Raw genomic sequence first — 16,449 nt, 5'->3', positions numbered from 1 at the left:
TCAAAGGAAAAAAAATACTAAGAAGCTACAGTTGTTCTTGATTGCGTATCGAAATTGCATTATAACTGAAATTGTAATAAATATACATCCGTTCCTGTTCGGCCTGACACAGTCTACTGACAAACTATGATAATGGTGTCACCTTTGTCTAAATTTCACCTTCATATTTCGTCACGATAGCAAAAAGATTGTTCATCTCGACGAAGGACTCGTATTGCTTAACTGTGTGTAGTCCTGGTAAATACTAGCCGCACTATACCGCTCGGCTAGAGATCTTCTCTTTAGCTCGATCGGTTGAGCGTTAGACTAGTAAGCTAGAGGTCCCGGGTTCGATCCCTAGCGGAGGCAGTGATTTAAATTTAATTAATACTACGCTATGTTATGTGTGGATAATGTTAATGTATCATTTGTGAACATCACTTATATACACGTACTTACTTTCTGTTCAAATTTATGTTTGCCAGTGAAATCAGGACAACTCAATGTGATGTAAGAAAGAATGCTTTGCAACCTCCTTCTTTTAGTTTCAAATCTTGAAAGTTGAAGCACATGCTGTATCGATGGCTGTGTCATTCTGTAAAAAAACATATCGATAGGCCATGAAACCCCAAACAGAATATAGTAGTTGAACAACAAAAATGACTTCATTTGAAGTAATTTGGTTCGTTAGTATATTTCCATTGTTTTCTGGCACTATACCGAGGGCAAACAATTAACAAAAAAAATAATTAGATAGGGGGAATGCGAGTTAACCTGATTATCAATATGGCCCTTTGGAGTTTTGACATTCGGAGTTCGTTACCACCATTCCTTGAAAACATTTCATTGAAATTATGAATGCTCCTGGTGTAAGGTCAAGGTGTCAATGGGTAGCGATAAGACGTTGCAGGGCATGACAAAAAAAACAACACTTCCACTAATCCTGAATGGAGATCAATAGATTGGTCGATAACATAAATGACACAACACAGAAAATAATGACAACTTATTCATTTTCTTTAACTTATATATCTCTCTTCAGATGAAGGTGTGTTCTGTTCTTCTTGAAAATGAAAAACATTGTTTAAGTAAACGTTCATGTTCTATTTATACATTTTTCAGACATACCAAAATGTATACGAGGAGACGGCGCTGATGTGGGTAAGGCGCCCCCTAGCGGAACGACAGCAAACAATACAAGCATTGAACAACGATCAGCCAATCATTCTCCCTCCTCCTCTCCTCCCACCTCAAACAACCTCGTAGCCGTAAACACGTAACCACTGTGGTCCAGCACGAGTAGCGGCAACTGGGCGGAAGGTAGCAGTGCGCATGCGTAAAGAAAGTGAACATTGTCTTAACCAGAAAAATGATAATATCAACTGTAAACATTTAACGTTGATAATTCCTACAAAACAGACACGCGAGCGTTGAAAGTTAGAGGAATGTATATTTACGCCTGTTTAAACGCCCATGAACCTTAAGAAGTGCGCATGTCCTTCGGCAGTGTGCGCGTGAGACTGACGTGACCCGGCATACCGAGACGAGACATATAATTAACGTACCACTGGAGTGTAGCAAAGTGAAAGATAGGATTTCTATGAAGCGATGATATGTATTGATATATATCCGAAAGCACAGATCGCTTGTGTTAACATATAATGACATGTTTTAGTAATGCACCTCGATTAAGTGATTGATCAGTGACCTTGACTGTGCAGCAAAGTTGACCCGCGAAGGAATATTTGAAAGTTCTTAGATTGGAGTGAAACGAGTTTTAAACGAAATAATTAAAAGTCCGTTATTCATGATGGCAGACGTTTCAATGCAATGAAGTATCACTGAGTGAGCAACGAGGTTAGAAAATATCAGCCACGGAGGGACCAGTGAATATTGCCGACCAAACAATCCGTGGATTACGTAGCCATGAACGCTACTGGACGTTTACTGTATGGTCACGTGGCTAGATGTTTCCTTCTGAGAAATGTAAAGCTCGGTCTAGCACACAAGCAGACTCTGCCGAGTCTTTTTCATCATGATTATTTCCTTTTTTATGACTACGTCATCCATTCACAGCTCAGTATAGCAGTGTTGTACAGGCTTGTCACCCGTTATTACGTCATTATTACGTCATTATTACGTCATTCAAACTGTACCACATACATTGTTTGCCAATATGCATACCGTATATCGTTCACATCTTAAATATATATATCCTATACGTACTGCTCATTTCCGAAAGACAAACCGTATATTTACTGTGTGTAAATCCAAATATCAACCTTCTTAGAACGATAAGCCGTTTATTGTGTGAAATATTTATTGTCAACAAAATTCAAACGACAAAAAGTTCATTATGTTGAAGTGCAACTGTCTACCAACTCCAAACGACAAACCATTTATTGTGTGGAATTTCTACTGTCTCCGAACGACAAACTGTTTACTGTGTGAAACGTCTACTGTAAGCCAACTCCAAACAACAAACCGTTTATGGTGTGAAATGTCTACTGTCAACCAAGTCTGAACGACAACCCGTTCACTATGCGAAACCTCTACTGTAAGTCATCTCCAACAAACGAACCGTTTAGTGTGTGAATTTTTACTGACAACCTATTTCAAACGAAAAATCGTTTATTGTGTGAAACTTTCACTGTCAACCAAGTCTGAACGACAAATCGTTTATTGTGTGAAATTTCTACTGTCAACCAAGTCTGAACGACAACCCATTCATTGTGTGAAACTTCAACTGTCAATAAAGTCTGAACGACAACCCATTCGCTGTGTGAAACTTCAACTGTAAATCAAGTCTGAACGACAACCCGTTTACCGTGTGAAACCTCTACTGTCAACCAAGTCTGAACGACAAACCGTTTACCGTGTGAAACTACTACTGTCAACCAAGTCTGAACGACAAACCGTTTACCGTGTGAAACTTCTACTGTCAACCAAGTCTGAACGACAAACCGTTTACTTCGTTAAACTTCTACTGTCAATCATTCCGTTGCTGTGACAACGCCCCTTATATACATATACTTAATATATATAAACATTATATCATATTAATTACTACGCCATTGGCACTGTTACCATGCCAACGTCTGGGAAATATAATAGTAAAAATGTTTTTGGATTTTCCATATATCTGACATTTTACCCCAAACGGCACAGATCGGCACTCAACGAGAATCCTCACACACATGGTTTTATTGAAACAATGACTGTTACTAACCATAAACAACAACTTACTGTTGGTAAACATGTTTCTTCGTGTAGTGTCAAAATACCCAGGACTAAATTAGAAAACCGTGGAAGGAAATTATCCGGAATCTTAGATCATTTTTATGTGTATCATAGTGCGACCAGCTAGGTTTATTTTCATTCCTTTCAGAAACACTGTCTGTGATTTCATTAATACTAAGTGCGCATGTCTAAGTTTGTACCCAATGCATCTTATTGTTTGTGAATACAGTCGTTCAAAAATTCAATTCAAAAATGACATACGAATATACCCATTTATCTATATTTATTTTTGTAGTTTTTGTTCGATTCTAAACGTCTGAAAAATTAATATGGGTGATATTATGTTCAAACAAATAGATATAAAATAATACTCAAATATCTGTCTCCCTGCTCAGCCCTGAAACATTCAGTTTTATATGGCGTAACTTGTGTGTGGGTTTTTGCTGCATTTTAATATTAGTTAATTATGTTACGTCATGTGTGATCGTGTGTGTGTGTATTTAAGTGTTCCTGGGTGCGCGTGTGTGAGTTTGTTTGTGACCGTCATTATTTACCATCAAATTAAACGGTTTTAACCCAATGTCTCAATACCATCATCTACTTCCACAATTATCTCTGATGTAATTTGATGAAATGAATATTTGACTCATTAGGTACAAATGATTTAATACTTATGTACTCATTACTACATATACCTAAATTGAATCTCTCCTCTAGAAAATTATACAACTACTTCTACTCGTCGATTGATGCAAAAATGGTTATTGAAATAAACATTTTCTAGGGAGAGAGCTGGTTTGGGCTACGCCAGTTGCCATTTATCTTTCTGCTAAGATCTACGCAGTATAGTACTCTGAAATAAAAACAAAAGTTAGTGAAATATTCTTGATGATTAGCGCAGTCTAAAGGTGATGTTAAAAAATGATTTGCTGACTATCACATAAAACATGAAGATTACTTTCGGTTTATATATAAAATACATAGATGAATTATTTTCGTTTTATATATTGTTTCACATTGAATATTAATAATTTAGAACTGTGTTTCTGGGATTGAAAGTGAAAACGATTATTCGGGGTTATATCTCGGATAAATGAATGACATTTTTATATCTGATAAACAACGATTTTTTTATTTACTCATCAAAACCTTTGACGTTGTTTGTTTCATGGCCAGTATTTGAAACGAAAAAACAAATGATTAAATATTGTTCAGACACAATTCAGACATGACTAGAAGTTTTTATTTGAAAAGTTCATTAATCCATACGGTGCAGATATTTTTTTCATTTTCGCCGTACAATTCGGTTGCAGTTATATGATTTTAAATCAATAATGATGATTAATAACTTGATTTATGCTTATAATGTTCAGCAATAAAACGACAATGCCTGATTTGAGTTTACTAAGAAATTTCCGTTATTATCAGTTATAAAGATATTTTCCATAAAACTGCAGTAAAAACATAATACATTTTCATAAAAAAGTGTTATTTTATCAAAATATTCATTTTCATAAAGAAACGAAGTTTGGCGTCATTAAATCGCTACTCCGATGTAAATAATAAATCAGTTAATTTCATTAAAAAATGTAACTTTATTAAAATACCTGATGTAATCATTTTCATAACAGAAACGAATTTTGGCGTCATTGAATCGCTACTTCGATGTAAATGATATATAGTTAATATCATAATTACTATGTCGAACATTTATTTCTAAATTTCTTAATTTGAATTTAATTTAAATCTAACCGAACAATGCCAATATATTTGAAATTTTGAATTTAAAAAGCAAGTTATTGCATATCGATTGATATTTTTATCACCTCCAATGATATTTAAACCACATGTCTATTGTAAAGTTTATTTGAAGCTAAAAATAAAATGACATGTTTAATCGTTTTAAAATTCATAAAAATATTAAAACCAGTACGTTGTAGGCAAAGTGAAAGTTTGAGTGAACGACTGTGTGACAGACAAAACCTGGGTATTCGTCTGAAGAATATTCCTGATGATGAAGACATAAACAGGTGTTTCTAGTACATCTGATTGTCATAGTATGTTGTTAAGAGGCTGATTTTAACACCGGAGATTTGTGGGTGGGAAGGCTGCTTTATATAAGTTTCGTAGTAATTACTGTACAAAAAGATATTTAGTTAATCAGTTACATTATTATGTTGAGCAATACGTGTTTGTTTTATAGAACCTTGTTACAGTCAGTTGATTGGCTGCATATTTTGGTTAAACCTTGTTACAACAAGCTGATTGGCTATATAGTTTAATTAAACCTTGGTACAGCTAGCAGCTGATTGGCTAAATACTTTGATTAAACCTTGTTACATGAAGCTGATTGGCTACATAGTTTAATTAAACCTTGTTACAGCTAGGAGCTGATTGGCTACATATTTTCATTAAACCTTGTTACAACCAGCTGATTGGCTACATAGTTTAATTAAACCTTGTTAGAGTTAGCTGATTGGCTAAATAGTTTGATTAGTCCGTGCTACAGCCAGCTGATTGGCTACATAGTTTAATTGAACCGTGACACAGCAAGTTGATTGGCTTCATAGTTTGATTAAACCTTGTTACAACAAGCTGATTTGCTACATAGTTTAATTAAACCTTGTTAGAGTTAGCTGATTGGCTAAATAGTTTGATTCGACCGTGCTACAGCCAGCTGATTGGCTACATAGTTTAATTGAACCGTGTCACAGCAAGTTGATTGGCTTCATAGTTTGATCAAACCTTGTTACAACAAGCTGATTTGCTACATAGTTTAATTAAACATTGTTAGAGTTAGCTGATTGGCTAAATAGTTTGATTAGACCATGCTACAGCCAGCTGATTGGCTACATAGTTTAATTGGACCGTGACACAGCAAGTTGATTGGCTACATATTTTGATTAAACCTTGTTACAGCCAGCTGATTGGCTACATTGTAAGTTATTGTATGACATCTGTTAAGTTTTCATGTTGATGTCTGACATAGATTTGGTTCCTAGAGAGAATATATATACAATGGAAATCTAGACCTTCAGGCTTTACCCGTTGTTGAACATATTTTATATTTTATCATTGGAGTGTTAAACTCTTTTTTTAATGTAGTCACATTGAAAAATATATTCTAGGCTACATTTTATGAACAGGATAAGAACTAATAGGGAGATTATATGAGCGGTTAAAATAAAGAAATCTTTCTGTGACATTACGCAACACGGTGAACTCGATTTTACACCACGTTGTCACCCATTGTTTCTGAGGAATGCATGTTTTTGTTTATAAAGCTCCTAATAGTAGAAAATATTTTGTGTATATGGGATTCGTGTAATAACAACACGAAACCGGTAATAACTGGTTCTGTATGAAGCGGTCTTCTTATAATTATTACAATATAGTGGAGTATTACTAAGCATTCTTTATAATTTTCGAGGATGTTCCGGTTATACGCTATAACCGTGTAAATATGTTAAAACCACATTTAGAATAATCAGTTTCGTCATTTAAAAAAGAGGGTGAAGAGTGTTAAAAAAACGGAAAGTGATAGAAACGTTGGTATGAATTTAGTTGATGTGAATGACAGTAAGATTCTGTTTGAAACGAACATCCTTCTGTATTTCACACAACTAAATAAACATTTATACCATTCTTAATGATATTCTGCCCATAGTGCAGAAATGTTGGTATCCAACATTCCACCATGGGCGTTGCGGCGTAATTGGATTTCTTTGCATAAATGAACAGAAAATTTTGAATTCTAAGAGGTAGCTTGACGCACGTGAATCAGATTATATTATGGTACGTCTAAACCTTACGTTTTATATATTCATATATTCACGTGCGTGCGTGCGTGCGTGCCGCTTTTCCTTAGTAAATGAATTTTAAACAGAGATGTTGAAATATATAGACAACTTAGTAACACTCCACGTATATGATATAGACTACAATTAGAGTATAAGAGTATTAGAGTACAATTTGGTATTAGTAAAAAAATAACTTGATAATTTAATTGTGGCCTTTAAGTAAACATAGACATATTCTGAAAAATTGGTTCATCCTTGTTTTCTGTGTTACAAACCACTATTATACTGTATTTCTCGGTAAGTGTGAGACATACCGAATACCGAGTTTGTATCCGTTGTATTTTCCTACGACACAGAACCATTGTCGACAAACAAAACAGGTGTGATTTCTCAGGATGTTCTACAGGTGAGGAAGATCCTCTTTTGTGTTCAGTTATTAACAGATATATTTACAAGACATTTTAACATAAAATGTTTCCGAAAATGGCTTTATCGATAGGATGTAGGACAATATCGATAGGATGTAGGACTATATCAATGGGATGTAGGACTATATCGATAGGATGTAGGACTATATCGATGGGATGTAGGACTATATCAATAAGATGTAGGACTATCTCAATAGGATGTAAGACTATATCAATGGGATGTAGGACTATATCGATAGGATGTAGGACTATATCGATGGGATGTAGGACTATATCAATGGGATGTAGGACTATATCGATAGGATGTAGGACTATATCGATAGGATGTAGGACTATATCAATGGGATGTAGGACTATATCGATAGGATGTAGGACTATATCGATGGGATGTAGGACTATATCAATAAGATGTAGGACTATCTCAATAGGATGTAGGACTATATCAATGGGATGTAGGACTATATCGATAGGATGTAGGACTATATCAATGGGATGTAGGACTATATCGATAGGATGTAGGACTATATCGAAGGATGTAGGACTATATATATAGGATGTAGGACTATCTCAATAGGATGTAGGACTATATCGATAGGATGTAGGACTATATCGAAGGATGTAGGACTATATATATAGGATGTAGGACTATCTCAATAGGATGTAGGACTATATCTATAGGATGTAGGACAATATCAATAAGGTGTAGGACTATATATATAGGATGTAGGACTATATATATAGGATGTAGGACTATATATATAGGATGTAGGACTATCTCAATAGGATGTATGACAATATCAATAAGGTGTAGGACTATATCAATAGGATGTAGGACTATATAGGATGTAGGACTATATCTATAGGATTTAGGACTATCTATAGGATGTAGGACTATGTTAATAAGATGTAGGACTATATTAATAGAATGTTGACTATATCGATAGGATGTAGGACTGTATCGATAAGGTGTAGGACTCAATCGGTAAGGTGTGGGACTGAATCGATATGATGTAGGACTATATCGATAGGATGTAGGACTTGATCAATAGAATGTAGGACTGTTATCAATAATATATAGGACTACATCAATAAGAAACCATCAAACGTTCTGCGAAATTACATCACAGTAAACAAGGATGAGCCATCTAACTCAGGCTATAGCGTATTAGTGGTTGATAAACTGTTTTAACTGATATATAAATAAAAAGGGAAACAATTATATGAGATTTTAACGTTTACTTAAAAAACCATTTGCCATGAAAGTGAAAGTATTCGATCGAATGCATTTATTTTTCATCATTGCACAAATGTAAGTCATTTCACCTCCACATGGAAATACATCGATATTTTTAATTTAGATATTATATTACACATACGTTTTTTTATTCTGAATTTCATGTTTGTAAATAGATTAATGGTCATTCTCATATGCGTTGGAGTACGACTTATGTAATATAGAATGGTGGAAGATCCCGCCATATCAATGACGTAATTGTGACGCAAACATGTCATGTGATCGATTATGCTGTTACGTCATCCAGTGTAAGTACTGTACATCCATACGGTAGTAATTCCCTGACAAGTTATGATATTCTTCGCAATAAAATTTCGATATAAATACACTTATATATATATCATTCGTCACACAATGGGAACAGTTATTCGAAACTATGAGTTAAGTTTGACTATATATCTCCCCGACATTCAACCGTCGGACCACTTCTACAGATATGTTTCTGCTATTCTATGATGGAAACGTGCACTTTCTGTCCAATTGATATCACTGAAGTTGTATTTTGCACTTTGTGCATACATAATTATATAGATTACTATTGAAATACAAACTCAAGTATGATTATGATGCTGCATACGAATGAATAAACAAGTAGATACGTAACGCAATGCCATGCACGTGTGTGGATTGCGCGTGCAGTACACTAGCTCACGTGTGGGGACTGCCCGTGCAGTGTACAAGCTCACGTGCATGGATTGCGCGTGCAGTGTACTAGCTCGCGTGTATGGATTGTGCGTGCAGTGTACACTGTTTATTGGCGGAGCATTTCTCTGCCAGAATTACGCTTCTCTCATTCCTGTACATACATATACACATTATATATCAGAATAATACTAAAAAAAACCTGTCATGCCAGGGGCCTGGTATTAAAACATAATGAACAGATACATTTAGCAAAATCAATTGCTTCCTTACTTATATTATGTGTTTAATATTGGCTACAGAAACTCCACGCACCTTGGCATCACAAAAGATTGGATATTTCTGTATGCCGTCTATGAATCAGTTTTTAATATCAGGTCCCAATACTCTGTGTGACTATTTCCTAGGGGAGAATACGTGTGGACTTGTTGGTTATATGTACCATCCAAGGCATCTTTGATTTTTGCTTGTAGCAGATTTTGTAGAATCAGCTGATTATAAAGAAAGTTGTTTGTTTACAAACGAATTGATTTATGTATAAATTGTTTATCACGATACATAATCTGGATTTTTTTTTATTTCCGTCAAATGTCAGATTAAAGAGGTGTAATATGTATACTTTAAATAAGATGTTCTTCTATATTTCAATATACTTATGAATATTTATATTGAAAACTACCTATATGTTACTGTCCAGATCTCTTCGTCCAACATGCTTTGGTTTGTTATTTTAATATATCATTATCCTTAGGGAAGACATTGACCTTTGACCTTAACACGTTTAATCCAGTACAGGTATATCTGTATTCACCGGGTCACAGTGCAACGTAACTATGGTAGACAATCACACACCTTGTTTGTTTTTATTACAATATTAAATTTGTTGAAATTCTATCTAGGTAAAGTTACAAATTAGGATTATTGCAGTGTTTAGTCAATGTCAAAAAATATTTCAGTTTATAGAATGTTTTATTCTAAACTTATTTTATCGACCAATTGATCAAGTCTTTTAACCTAAAAATTATCACAATAATAATGACACGTTACTACAAACATATTTCGCACCTTGTGATTTTCGAACGTTTATGCTGTATTTTATTCGCGATTTCAAATAATAGAGATTAACTTATTGTTTATAAATGCGTCCGTAAAAATATTCACATTTTTTTAAACACACTACCAGGAGGATAGGACCACTGACGGGAACATCATCAGGGGAATGATGTAATCATAAAATTATCATTGTCGCGTAAAATAGCATAAAATGATAATGCCTGTTAACAACATAAAACAACATTGCCGTAAACCATCATGAAAATACCACTAGCGCGATCACATGAAAATGATAAATTACTAAAATACAACAACGACGCGAAAACAACATTAAACAACACTGGCCCCAAAAACAACAAAAACAAAAATTACCTTCAACAACTTACCAACAATTGTGAAACAAAAACAACATTAACAACAAAGACGCAAAAAACAACTAAAATACAACATTTGCGCGAAAACATCATAAAACAACATTGACGCAAAAATGACTTTAAACAACACCGACCGAGTAACTACTTAAAACAACACTTACCCAACAACATAAACAACACTGATGCAAAAACAATGTATGAAAAACAATGACGCAAAGCAACATTAAACAGCACTGACGCAAAAAATACTTAAAACAACACTGACCCAACAACATAAACAACACTGATGCAAAAACTACTAACAAACAACGCTAACAAAATATCAACAATGACGTCAAAAACCATAGAAACAACAATGACACCAAAACAACATACACACAACACTGACCCGAAAAACAACATACAAACAACACTGACCCGAAAAACAACATACACACAACACTGACCCCAAAAACAACATACACACAACACTGACCCCAAAAACAACATACAAACAACACTGACCCGAAAAACAACATACACACAACACTGACCCGAAAAACAACATAGAAACACTGATCCCAAAAACAACATACAAACAACACTGACCCGAAAAACAACATACAAACACTGACCCGAAAAACAACATACAAACAACACTGACCCGGAAAACAACATACACACAACACTGACCCCAAAAACAACATACACACAACACTGACCCCAAAAACAACATACACACAACACTGACCCCAAAAACAACATACAAACAACACTGACCCCAAAAACAACATACACACAACACTGACCCCAAAAACAACATACACACAACACTGATCCCAAAAACAACATACACACAACACTGACCTCAAAAACAACATACAAACAACACTGGCCCGAAAAACAACATACAAACAACACTGACCCGAAAAACAACATACACACAACACTGACCCGGAAAACAACATACACACAACACTGACCCGAAAGAAACATGCAAACAACACTGACCCGAAAAACAACATACACACAACACTGACCCCAAAAGCAACATACACACAACACTGACCCCAAAAACAACATACAAACAACACTACGGCGATGATAACACGGTATGCAGCATTGACAGAGTCCGAATATGTTTTCGTTTGTTTGTCATATTTCATCAGATTCCGATCAGATTTGAGATCAGAGGGAATGATGTTCAATTTGATAAAACTCCAGTAATATATTTGAAGCAAAAATATTTTTAATTTAGGGAGCATCGATACAGATAGAATGGTTACACAAGCTTGAATAATTCCGTTTAACCACTGTTCATAATGATTTACTTGTGATCTGGGGGAAATATGACGTTCTCTCCTTTAAATAATCAATTGTTTTCTATTCAATTGTTCCAAAACCTTGAGAGTCTTTTTGACACCACGATAATATTAATATTTATAATGATACATACTTGTTTTTTCAATGCCGTGTTGTTGAGAGAATTAACCCTTAAACATATATATGTACAATTTAATCAATTACAAATCTGTTCCGTTTGTTAAACAGGCACAAATTAAATACTTTTTCAGCTAATCCAGGTATATTCATATATTGATTGAAGCATTTTACAAAATAAAAATATCTTGATAATGAATACACTTATATAAAAAGCAACAATTTTATAACATTTGCAAACCATCTTGTTCCCTTGAAGAACAGCTTGATGAGTTGGGTTTTTTTTTACATAATTGAAATATCGTCAGATCGATAATCGATCGTAGTAAAATCTTTGGATTAAGTTAGAAAATATGCTAGTATAGAAAAGGTTGCAGAATTGGGCCTAGTTGTTCAAAACTTGATTAGCTTAATCACTTGATTAGTGAAAATCTCATTTCTCCTTTACATCAAAACTTCTATGTGTGTATTCCTTAAAATTAGCAGGTAGGAAGAGAATTATGTAAGCTGTAGTTTTTAGAAATTTTTGCCAAGTTAGTTCTACCAGAAAGTATTTTATCATGGTTTTGAAATCGTTGTTAAATTGTGATAAGCCTAATTACCTTTCGAACAGATCGACCCTGTTCTGTATTACTGACGAAGTAGATAGTGTTAGATAAGTACTACATATTAATGATAAGATAGAGAATAGAACTGAAAGACATTTTACTTTTTAGATGGGACAACTCCAGATAGAGGTAGATTAGGATGGAAAGCGAGGAGTAGAGGTTTCATCGCCAGTTTCTTGTTTTAATCCTTCACAGTAACAGTTAGGATCTCACCAAAACCGACCGCTTACCGAGGCTGACACCTGCCATCTATTAGCAATAAATAAAAGTGGCAGAACAAGATTTATTTTGATTATTCTTTCCTTCATTGATAAGAAAAATCACACGAACATGTTGTTTTTTTTTTTTTTTTTTTTAAATTTCCCTTTTTTTTTTTTTTTTTACTTCCGTCTTGATTCATTTAAGAATCATACATTAATTGTCCTCCACACCAATCCCATGATGATAGTGAACCAATAATTCACCAGACTTATCCGTACATGGAGAGCGGTACCGTGTGTTACATACATGATCCCCAACATGTACCAAATGAATCACTGATTTCTTTGTGTTGTTCTAACCATTCAATGTATCTTTGCTCATCGATTCAAAACTGTTTAAACTTTTGTGTAAAAAATAAATTAGTGAATATTACAACATGTATGCCTTTCGTTGTTGTTGTTGTTGCTGCTGCTGTTGTTGTTGTTGTTGTCCAGGTTTAAGTAGCGATGCTTATGGAATGAAGTGATCGAACAATTTACTTTCAAGATTCAAGATTCAAGAGGCTTTAATTAACGTCGAACTGTAGTACTATTCTTGCGACAAACATAAGTATAAAAACAGGAAATGGTCAACGAATATCACAGAAATTAGCATTACATAGCAATACTAGAAATATTTTATAATTTCCTACATCTACTCTACTTCAATCGTTATAGAAGTTTGCTGGGTTTATCGCCCCGTGAACAGCCAGGGTCATATTAAGACAGGGTCTCCTAGTAGTAGCTGGTGACTAGCTCACTGACCAACATACAGGAAGCCCGTCACCTGCCATCCAGAGCAATTAGGGTAAAGTGTCTTGCCCAAGGACACAACCACAACAGCACGGACCGGTTCGTTTCTCCGCTTCCAGATAAACACAAACCGACACAGGTAGGGAACGATGAACTACACCGGTGTCTTCTAACTTAGCCAACAAGAATGAACCACTACATCGCACTACAATGGTGATCAGATTGATCACAGGTGCAAAAGAACGTCAAGAAATGATTTTTCTTTCGAAAACAGATTTCACCTGTCAACTCTATCATATGTTCCCCGAACATATTGGGGTTTTTTTTCAATAAAAGCTGACATATCACCTACTTCTACCTTGACTGACAGGTCTGATGTGAAATGAAATTAGCTTCGCTTTCAATACCTGCAACGAGATATTTTTGAACTGAACACGTAGTTTGGTTTGGTTTGTTTTTGTTTAACGTCCTATTCACAGCCAGGGTCATTTAAGGACGGGACAGGTTTTTGAGGTGGAGGAAAGCCGGAGTACCCGGAGAAAAACCACCGGCCTACGGTCAGTACCTGGCAACTGCCCCACGTAGGTTTCGAGCTCGCAACCCAGAGGTGGAGGGCTAGTGATAAAGTGTCAAGACACCTTAACCACTCGGACACCGCGGCCCCTCCTGAACACGTGGACAGAGCAAGCGCACGTGCAATTATTCCAACTTTAAAATCTGGATAGAGGTATCAAAATCGAAAGCTACATCAGAAATCCTTGTGTTGTAAGTATTCAGACGTGCACGATGCTCGCTGATCAGTCACGTGGTTCTACCCTAGTTCGCATTTGAGGACGTCACTAAATTGACCTACAATATAGGGTCCCCATGTAAATCAAACTTTTGTCCTATTATAATACTCATTCTAGCTGTTACAAGTTGAGTCTACCGACTCTACGTTATCCAACTAACTCCTTGAGATTCATGATCCAAGAAAGATAACTCTATTTTCCATGTTTTCATTTTACGAGAATTAGAAAAGACTCAAAAGATGATCATCTTCCCGCTTAAATTTGATATGACATTTTCCCTAGAATAAGCTCATTTTGCTTTTGCCACTTTGATAAGGAATTAACGCTATTTAGGTTTTTATAATCAACAGCCACCTCTAGAGTATCCCAATACATATTAAGCATTGATGGCATTTTTTTTTAGTTTCATAGGGGTATGAAAAAAAAATGTTTGCAAACTGTATGAATCCACGTTCATGCCCCAATGAAACTAAAAAATAATTGACATCAACGCTTATAATTAATTTTAGAAATTGATTTTCAAAAATTAAAACATGTTTTATGTACAATTGAACTGATCTTATAAGGGATTATTTTTCACAAATCAACACGCAATGTCAATGGCCATATTGTGACGTCACATATTTCGCACCATTTTCGGATTTTTCTCATACAGATATGAAAAAAAAATCCCAACCAATCAGAAAGCCGCATTCTGCGTACAAACACTTGACAATAGATGATATAGTTATACAACAAATAGATAAGTACTTATAAATCTATTTCATGGTGCATTTAAAACATTTCAGAAGATAACAGATAATCGACATGACATAGTAGTCCATCCTGGCAAGAACAATAAATGTCAACGCAAAGTGTAACTCGCACGGAGTTTAAATTAAAGTCATTATTTGGGACCGATCCGTAACCAAAATACTGTGTACATCATTTTTTGGAACCAGTCCGTAATATTTTCGGCCGAACTTGCTATACAGTTTTGGCAGAACAATCCGTAACGGAAACAAAACCGCTTTCCTTTGTTTTTTGTTTTGTTTTTTGTTTTTGTTTTTGTTTTTTGTTTTTTTTTTTGTTTTTTTTTTGTTTTTTGTTTTTGTTTTTATAAATATTATTAATAGGGCTGTGAGAGTTAACATCATATTGCTGAAAAATGGATGTCATCAGGGCGTCTATCCGATAGTAGAGGTAAACATTAGGCTGGTTTGACCATTTAATATGGGCAAAAACTCACGGCGAATTACGACTCGACGCCGAGTTTTACAGTCCACACTACTTTGCGAAGGACTCACATCCGATATATGTTGTAATATATGAAATTTGACTACTTCTGAGTTAAAGTTCGTTTTTGTCTCAGTCTGATTGTTGTTCTTACAAAAAAGTGATATTGTAGCTTAAATTGCACAACTATCTTCTGTGATCGTGATGGTCCGCCATCTTGAAAACACCATTCCTTACGGAAATCACGACAGTGATGAACATTTAAACAAACAACAGATTAATTATTCTTGATCTATATAATCTAGTACTTTATCCTGACTAGAATAATTTTCATTTAGAAGGCTATAAAAACCAACCAATGGACAAATAGTCAACAGTCATGGGTCGAATAACAAGTGGAGAAATAGTCACCCGTCAGGGGGCGAACAACCATTGGACAAAAAGTCAACCGTCACTGGTCGAACAACCAGTGGACAAATTGTCGCCCGTCAGGGGTCGAACAACAAGTGGACAAACAGTCAACTGTCAGAGTCGAACAATCATTCAATATGTATTACCTGCCTGTTATAACAACTGGTCAAAAAGTAGGACTTTATATTATTCGTCGGCATACC

At 35.1% G+C, this 16,449-nt stretch overlaps 1 protein-coding gene across 4 annotated transcripts in view; it reads left to right on the top strand.

Annotated features, from left to right (window-relative positions):
* The window catches only part of LOC117316117 (potassium voltage-gated channel protein Shaw-like), a 160,890-nt gene extending 150,945 nt beyond the window's left edge, over positions 1–9,945 (top strand). For all 4 annotated transcript variants that reach the window (XM_033870614.1, XM_033870616.1, XM_033870615.1 and 1 more), the window contains one exon: positions 1,102–9,945. In XM_033870614.1, coding sequence (XP_033726505.1) covers positions 1,102–1,259 — 158 coding nt within the window. In that variant the 3' untranslated portion in view covers positions 1,260–9,945. The remainder of the gene's footprint in view (positions 1–1,101) is intronic.
* The last annotated feature ends 6,504 nt before the right edge of the window (positions 9,946–16,449 follow it).

Source organism: Pecten maximus, chromosome 18, assembly GCF_902652985.1.
Source record: "Pecten maximus chromosome 18, xPecMax1.1, whole genome shotgun sequence".
Taxonomy (NCBI): Eukaryota; Metazoa; Mollusca; class Bivalvia; order Pectinida; family Pectinidae; genus Pecten; species Pecten maximus.
The sequence above is the reverse complement of the archived record's forward strand: the minus strand, read 5'-3'. Positions and strand labels throughout refer to the sequence as shown.